At 39.7% G+C, this 9105-nt stretch overlaps 1 protein-coding gene across 2 annotated transcripts; it reads left to right on the plus strand.

The window, feature by feature from the left end:
• Positions 1-6651: 6651 nt before the first annotated feature.
• On the plus strand, positions 6652-7809 carry LOC149177021 (serine/threonine-protein kinase GRIK1-like). Of its 2 annotated transcripts, XM_089423263.1 has the most exons (3): positions 6652-6705; positions 6819-6869; positions 6987-7809. In XM_089423263.1, exons 2-3 carry the CDS (start codon positions 6824-6826, stop codon positions 7157-7159), a joined length of 219 nt encoding a protein of 72 aa, XP_089279389.1. In that variant the 5' UTR covers positions 6652-6705; positions 6819-6823; the 3' UTR covers positions 7160-7809. The 2 variants fall into 2 exon arrangements, with proteins under 2 accessions (XP_089279389.1, XP_089279387.1); XM_089423261.1 differs by lacking the exon at positions 6652-6705 and having other exon boundaries at positions 6746-6869.
• Positions 7810-9105: the final 1296 nt, after the last annotated feature.

Consider the following 9105-nt stretch of genomic DNA (forward strand, 5'->3'; position numbering starts at 1 on the left):
CCCTTGGTCATGCTCACGCCATACAACCCTGGTGGAGGAGCGAATTCGGAGGGGGTGGGACCAGCCCCATCCCCTAGTCACAAGGTTTTTCATATCACTGAGTGCAAGTAAGGAGGGTGCTACTAGAGCAGGGCAGGGATTCTGCCCTAGCCCCTAGTGTTATGGGACTCCACGGGACCTGGCGTGGAGCCAAGTTCGACAGTGTGGAAATTAAGGCCTGACCCTAGGTCACAACGACTCTGTGCAAACAAAGGCAAGAAGATAGGGAGCTTAGGTGGTGGGGGTGGGAAGTTAGCGCCGAACCCTGGCCACGTTGTCACCATGTGACCCTATCTAGATAAGAAAGGAGCCAAAGCCGGCAAAGGCAGATAACTGGCCCTTTCCCCCAACCTTATGGGCACTCCATGTGGCCATGTTTTTGCGCATAGGATTTATTGAGAAATTTAATGAGGTGAAAAAATGCATCGTTTGTGGGTGAAATTGTCGCTCAACTGAATGAGAAAAGGGAAAAAATGTCACACTGTTTGCAAGTTTGGCCAAATTGTAGGATAGATAGCAGAGCTTGGCTTGGAGAAGCATAAGTTGCTCAAATTTTAACCTTTTTGAGATCAAGAGCCTAGATGGGTGTTTTTGAGCGTCTTGAACTCATTGGAAGCCTTATATTTTTATTTGAGAACTCTATGAAGGACCTTTTTGCGAGTTCAAGTCTTTTAGTGCTAGGGACAATCAATGTTTTGGAAGTAGTTTGAAGGAATTTTGAGCATGGGGAGAGCCTATAAAGGGGTTTTCCAACCTTCTAATTTCATCTGCAGTAGTTGTTACTTCAGTAGAACAACTCTTTTTAGTATTTTATCATTATGTGTTCATGAGAGAAGCTATTTACAGTACTTCAATGTGGAATTGTTGTTTTTTTTTTTTGCTTGGATTTCAGGTGGAGTACAAGGATTTGATGTATGAGTCCTTTTTATGTTGAATTTTTCATGACTTGCTGTAGGAAGTCATATTTTTGGAGTGAGAACCCTTTGTAGGAGAATGTTTACTTGTAGGAGAAACAAGCCACTCTACTGTCAACAATTTGTATGTACTCATTTGCCACTGAAATCAATAGAGTGATCTAACTGTTGGAGCAGGCCCGAAGACGTAGCCCGGGAGGGGTGAAGTCCATCATCAAATGTTGGTTTCTTCTTGTTTTTTCATTTTGAGTTGCATGTGAATGTGTTACTCTTAAAATTTCGTATGAAAACCAAACTCACCATATTGAAGAGGTTTTGAAACTTGTTTATCTTTTAAGACCCATTTTGTTTACTTGCAAAGCATTAGAGGACAGTTAATTTTTAGAGGAGAATTTATCCTCCATTTTCATATTAGTCGCAACCAAACAAGGGAACTGATAAAGGAAAGAATATGATTGATGTCGAACCCACTATGACAGTAGCAACCACCAAGCTCTAAAAGGAGGAACCTGAGGATCTATAGGAGGGGGAGCGCCTCTTCCACTTGTATATGTGGGTAAAGGATTCGTCGACGCATTCCATCATTAACAACAAGAGCTAGAAAAACTTGATCTCAACCGAGGTTTTTAAGAGATTAAAGCTACCAACGGTGCCACACCCATATCCATACACCATCTGGTGGTTCCACCAAGGGCGAGATCATCGTGTTAGCCAATTGTGCCACCTGCCTTATGGAATCAAGCCCTTTGTAGATCAGGTATTATGCGATGTTTCCCTCTAGAAGTCTGTGACGTCTTATTAGGTTGGATATACATATGGAAGACAGGGCTCCTCCTTATGGCAGCAACAGATGGATAAGTTCGTGGAGGAGTACAAGACATCTTCACCTCACCCACAAGGGTACCCCTACATTGTCAGCTCAAGTAGTTCATTGATCTGACCCCGGGCGTGCCGCTACCCAATGGACCAATCTATCGATGCTCTGTTCTAAAGAATGATGAAATGAAGAGGAATATTAAGGAGCTTTTGCAGAAAATGCACATCAAGGCAAGTTCAGCACCTTATGGGAGCCTCATTGTGTTGGTACAAAAGAAGGATGAAATGTGTAGGCTTTGTATTGACTATCGGGCACTGAATAACATCTCTGTTCAGAATCGATATCCAATCCCACAGATTGATGACCTTCTAGACCAAATCAAGGGGGCCAAATATTTCAGCAAGGTTGACTTGAAGTTTGGTTATCACTAGGTACCAATCAAACCCTTTGATGTGTGGAAGATTGCCTTCAATTCCAAGGAGGGATTTTTCGAATGGCTGGTCATGCCTTTCGGGTTGACGAATGCCCTTGCAACATTCATGTGGCTGATGGATGATATCTTGTGGACCTTCACCAACTCGTTCGTGGTATTATATCTGGACAACATCCTAATCTTCAGCCACAGTTGGGGAGAACACATACACCATATCCAAGAAGTCCTCCAAATTCTGCGACAACACAAATTGTGTGTCAATTTGGAGAAATGCACTTTTGGTATGACCCAAGTTCAATATCCGAGGTACATCATTGATTAGCAGGGTGTGCAATTGGACCCAACCAAGATACAAGTTATTCGGGATTGGCCAGCACCAACCAATCTAACAGAGCTCCACAACTTTTTGGGTCTTGCAAATTTCTATCACAGGTTCATGTTGGGATTCTCTCATATCACTTGGCCTTTGAGTCAAATCACCAAGGGAAGAGTGAAAGCAAAGTTATTTTGGTTTGAATCATATGAGAAGGAATTTTCTGAGTTGAAGCATCGCCTTTGCTCTGCACCACTGCTCACATTACCAGACCTGCAACAACCATTTGAAATTGAGACAAATACCTCTGACTATGTTGTTGGTGTAGTTCTTACCCGGCAGGAGCATACTATGCCTCTGACTTTCACCTCCGTGACACATTGTTATGCCACCTGGGACACCTTTGTGTTCCTTCAAGAGGTGTGCCAAGATGATTTGGGAGGTGCATTAGAGTGGGGTCGCTGGACATTTTTGGGTAGAAAAGACAATGGCAATGATGCAAAAGTATTTTTATTGGCTGAAACTTTGACATGATGCTGGGAAGCACATTAAATCCTACACTATTTACGCCATTGTCAAACCTACAATCAAGAAGCAAAGCTTGTATACTCCTCTTCCTACTCCTAACCGGCCCTGGGAATCCATCTCCGTGGATTACATGTCAGGTTGTCCTTCTACCAAGCATGGTAATGACTATGTTTTCGTGGTCGACGACAAGTTCTCTAAGATGGCCATTTTGGCGGCCTGAAAGAAGAGCATCATAGCAGGAGCCACTGCCAAACTCTTCTTTGAATGAGTGTGGGTACACTTTGGGATCCCATAGTCCATTATCTCAGATCGGGACACCATGTTCCTTAGTACATTCTATTCAAGCCTCTGGTCATTGTTGGAGACCAAGCTCACTAATTCCATGACCTTCCACCCCCAAAATAATGGCCAGAAAAATGTCATCAACATGATGATTGTGCACATCCTGTACATGTATAACTCGAAGCATCCACGCACATGAGATGAAAGTCTCCCCTATGTCCATCACAACTACAACAGAGCTCTCCACAACTCAACTGGACACAACCCCTTTCAGGTGGTATTTGGATTCCAACGACTATTTCCCATTAATGTTTCCATACCACTTGCAACTACTCGGGCAGATTCCGCTCATGTCTAGTCATAACCTAATAGAGCTAACAACTTCATTGAGCGCTAACCTAGGTAAGTGATGAAGGGAAGATCATTTTAGAACTAGAATGAATCGTCGCCACTAGAGAAAAAGTATCACGATCACAAGTAATTAAAGAGTATCTTATTAAGTGGAAGAACCTACCAGAAGAAGAAGCCTCTTCGGAGAGAATATATTTGTCAACAACACCCTTCATTACATATGCTTTGAGGACAAATCATTTTCTCGAGAGGAAGGAAATGTTGTAAATAAATAATAATTAAAATATAATAATTAATAATTAATTATAATAAGTCATGGCTCAGGTCATGACTATTTAGAAAAGGTGCCTCGGGCTATATTTAAAGTCGAGCCCTTCATTGTAAAACATCATCTCTCATTATATATATATATATATATATTGTTTGTTTCATAGTCCCAACAAGGACACCCACTAATGTTTCACTACAAGGTCTTCACTTAGTGAACCTATGACATAACATTTGTGTTCATGTATTAAAAAAATGCCCCTAGTTTCACTTGATATCAATAAATATCTTTGAAATATTTTTTGTTGAACCCCTCTCCTGATACATCTTTCCAATGAAGAAAGCCCTATTTTTACTAGATACCTTTTTTTTATATCACGAATTCCTCGCTTGCTTATGCACCCCCAATACCTTGCATCTCCATGTGAGCCCATGTAGTACCTAAAATATACTAACTTTATTTTTCACAATTTTAAACCTCTTTTTATGAATGAATGAGATAAGATATCGGTCAACAACGTGAATCCCTCATGGATTTCATTACTTCCTACCTTATTGCTATGCAAAGTTAGAGTCCACATCAAGCTTGTTCAATGTCAACCACAAAAATAATTTTCCTCTTTCACAAATGTATGAGAGGCTAATACTTTTATTACTACTAAAAATGATATAGATACTTTATTATTTTATTTTTCATTATTACGCCGTAAGGCGTTTCCCTTTGGGATTAACTTCCCTGGATGCCACTGTGTAATGCCTTCAGCCGTTGATCCATTGTGTTAGACGATTAAAAAAATCTCTTCCGTCCGATCATTATAGGCGGTTGCACATTGTGTGCGACTATGTAATGTGACCGATTCATTCTCCTTGCAACGCATCACATCTCGCAGCGCGTCACATCTGGCCAGCATGCACTCTTCAGGTTACCTGTATTCCCATGTTTCTAATGGCGAATAGGTATAAGGAAATGTTACCCTGCATGATATCCAGGGCAGCCACAGTCGATGTAATATGGAGCGGAATGGGCGGGACAAGGAATGGTGCACTGCAACTGGTAAGCTTGTATTTTTTTTTTTCAATTACCATTTTGTTTTACTTTCTGATTACTAAGATGCAGTTTTCTGTGACTTGCAGAAGATGCAGTTTTCTGTGACTTGCAGATGTATGCAGAATTGCAAGTGCTTTCACCGTTGGTTCCTGATCGAGAGGTTTACTTTCTTCGATTCTGCAAACAGCACGCTAAGGGCGTATGAGCAGTGGTAGATGTATCTGTTGATGGCCTTCGAGATAATTCGCCTGCCGGATTTATGAAATGCAGGAGGTTGCCTTCTGGTTGTTTGATTTAGGACATGCCCAACGGGTATTTCAAGGTTGTGCCCGAATCTTATATCGCTGATAATGGGGAATACGAATTATCAGGCGGGTACAGTAACCAATTAATCTCAGATGTAATGTATATGTGTTTGATGAGATATCAGGCAACACGGGTAGAGCATGCGGAGTATGATGTTAGTGCAGTGCACAGGCTTTACCGTTCTCTGTTAAATTCGGGGATTTTTTTTTCCCTTTCTTCCTTCATTGCTAAAATGTGGGAGTTTGTCCAATGGAGTCAGTTGTGTCGTGTGGATAACGCCTGAAATTGAAGGGCTGCCGTTCGCAAGGTGTCATGATGATCAGCCGGTGTTTGGTGTTGATATCGGTAGCATGAGGACGGATAGAGGTTGGTATTAGGAACGCGTACGCAGTTGTTTTCTGTGTGGATAATTTAAGAATGGGATTGGAAGCTTGGTGTTATTGTGAGTCAGTTAGGATTCCTATGGCTTTCTGGGATTCTTATTCTTTTCTTTATTTATATTGTGGGTTGATTGAGTTATGAATTGAAGATGGACTTAAATTCAACAGCAGTTTGTATCATTGGAAAATGTCATACAGAAGAATTGTTATTTGGTATTGGTACCAGACGACAATGTCTAGATGGAGTTGACATTCTGTATGGGATTGGAAGCTTGGTGTTATTGTGAGTCAGTTAGGATTCCTATGGCTTTCAGGGATTCTTATTCTTTGCTTTATTTATGTTGTGGGTTGATTGAATTATGAATTCAAGATGGGCTTAAATTCAACAGCAGTTTGTATCATTGGAAAATGTCATACAGAAGAATTGTTATTTGGTATTGGTACCTGAAGACAATGTCTGGATGGAGTTAACATTCAGTAGTTGTGTTTGGTAAGAGGTGAAGCTGAGATGGTTTATGTTGTATTATAGAAATCTCCAGGAGAATATCAAGCAAATATTTTCGCTCTTGGACTTCGAAGAATAACAGTGGAAATTGGGTGTTTTTTTACTACAAGAAATTGGAACCGTTTTTCCTTGATTTTAATATTTATGTCTATCTGTTAAAAACTTGAAATTAATGCAAATGCAATCACATCATTTTTTCAAGAAATATTCATGCTAAAATATCGGCCGGCTTTAACCAGAACTTATTATGAACATGCAGAAATATTCATGCTAAAAAATTGGTATAGGATCCGGAGTTGGGACTTCTAATTTCTGCCCCGAGAGACTATTTTTACTTTTGCTATTTCATAATTTTCTTCATAAATATTGATACCCCATTTCAACTAGAACTTCAACGGTTCAGGAGGGCCAAAAAGTATGAGACCCTTGTAATTATGCTGGTATGGTCACTTGATAAATGCTGGTATGGTGTTAGGTTCTTATCCCTTCATTGGTGACTCCTTGCAAGGCACATATGACAAGGTCAATGAATCTTTGCTGCTTTTGACTTTTCAAACAGGTTGGATGGAGGGAAATACTTATTTTGTTGTTACTAGTGGTGGCTTAGATTGTTCATGATCCACTTTTACTTCCAGAGGATATGAATCCAACACTTGCAAACTTACTCGAAGGTCTTCTTTGCAAGGGTAAGTGACTTTTCTCAATTGAATGTTTTACAGAGCAGATTTTAATTTTAAGAGTTGCATTGCTGCAAATTTTGAAATTCACCATAATAATCAAGCTGCCACTATTGGATTTCACAGATCCGAAGAAAAGGATGAGCTTAGAGGCTGTTGCAAGGCATCCGTGGGTTATGAAGGATTTCACGTCAACTGTGCAGGTTTTGGGGAAATGTGAACAGGGTAGCTCCAGATATCATTCTGATCATCATGAGCAAACTGTAGCTTCCTCTGAAGCATTGTCAGAATCAGTTTAACAGGGATGGTTATGGTTTTTATTTTTACATATTTCATGGCTGCTTAGTCATGGAAGAGATGCTGTGGTTCTTCAGAAGAGAGGGTTCCTTTTCTCATTGTATTTATATTGAGTTGCTCTATGATGCTTGTACATTGTATCTGCCTGTATGACTTTAGATATTCAGCGGCATGCTTTAGTTGGACTTCCTTCTAATGTAATTGGGACCTCAAAGGAATATTATTTGACAGTTCTAACCATGCAAATAATAATCAAGAATCACATGATATGGTGGCTAATGTTCAAACTTCAAACTTTCAAAGCACTTCACTGTCAAGAGCTCTGGGGGAATTCTTCAAGATATCGGTGTGTCAGTTGCAAATTATGTGCTGGTAAGGTTGCAGCAAGCAAGTTCAGTGTCTCTGTTGTAAAATATGTGCTGTTAAAATGTAGCAATCAAGTTCTTCATACTAGGAATTCCCTGGTGTAATTCACAATAAAATAATATTGCAATTTGTGCATCCTCCTTGTAAAGGGATGTGAGGCGGAGGGTTTTAAGCACCTTGTGCATGTAATAACTCTATTTATGATAGCTTATTTTTTACGGCTTTGTGCAACCTGTTTTCAAGCTAGGTTGGTTGCCAGTCCAAATATCTGCAGAGATCTTGGCCATTTCAAATTGATCTAGAATCGGTCAAGTTAGTTTTCTTGTAGTGGAATATTATAAAGACCTTTCCTTTTATGGTTGTGGTACACAACTTGACGAGTGTAACAATAGAAAAGCAAGCTAATTGTGTGGCCAGGTTTTTCATGGCAGTGATGGAACTATCCCTGAATAAAATGGTCATATGCGGCTTCATATTTAGATTGTGATTTTTATTCTTATCTATTGATGATGCATTTGTATATTCACAAACAAAACCCAATAGATTCGTTGCTGATTTCTTGGAGCTGAGGGTTTCTATAATAAGCTGATTGGTACCAGAAAGCCACCAAAGATGCGACTTTGAATGGAGGATTTTGGGAAATCTCTAAACTGATTTTGTCTACTCATTTGCTACATGGCTGAGTTTGATCAGATTTCCAGTTGGTGCTTATACCAATCCATTGAACTGATAAGAAGGCATTAGAGTGTTGGTATTCAATGGTTGATTGAACTGTGGAACCTTGCTTGCGGATTGAGTTCCATTCCCTTTATATTGGCCTCTATTATTTAATTATTGTGCAATAAGCACTGGTAAGGAATCGGCGCTTTAATTTATACAGTGATGTATGAATAGCCATTTCATGTTTTTGCTTGAAATTGCAATATCCATCTTTGTCTGAGCTTCTAATTTTAAGCTTTTGCAAGTGGGGTTAAAGCTCAGCAGTGAAGATGGTTGTATGTTAAGGCAACCACTAAAGTTAAATTTCTTGAGCCATGAATAAGCAATTGGAGCCATGTGCAAATCTCTGGGTGATTTTGACAGAAAAGTACGCGCTGTCACGACAGCTTAACCAAATGAAAGTCCTCGTGTTCAGTTGTTTGCCCCTCAAGGGCCACTTTAATTGTTCAAGTGGGCTGCTTCTTGTGTCTGATTCCTAGGCATTGTAATGTTTCTATCTGAGCTTTAGAAGGAAGCGATTTCAAAGAAAAATTGCAATTATTCTAGAACTTGGAACTCAGATAGTGAAGATTGCAGACGAAGAGAGTTGAATGGGGAGATGCTGGAAATTTCGGGTATTGTACAAACTTGAAATGGTAACTCATAAGTCAAAACTGAAATCTATATTACAATTTTTGTATTCATTATGTATTCAAAACCAACTGTTTTTCAATTTTTAATTACACAATTTTTTTCATGTTTAACTTGCAACTAGATTGAGATGTTATGCTGTGCAAGGAAAGGAGACTTGGCATAAATGGCAGTTGCCTGTAACATAAGTTTTGAATGTGCTAGATTGTTGACACTGAAAATAATATTTCTT

This window comes from Pinus tabuliformis, chromosome 4_1 (genome assembly GCF_031772625.1).
Source record: "Pinus tabuliformis cultivar Carrire ecotype Pingquan chromosome 4_1, CPIR1, whole genome shotgun sequence".
NCBI classification, from domain to species: Eukaryota; Viridiplantae; Streptophyta; class Pinopsida; order Pinales; family Pinaceae; genus Pinus; species Pinus tabuliformis.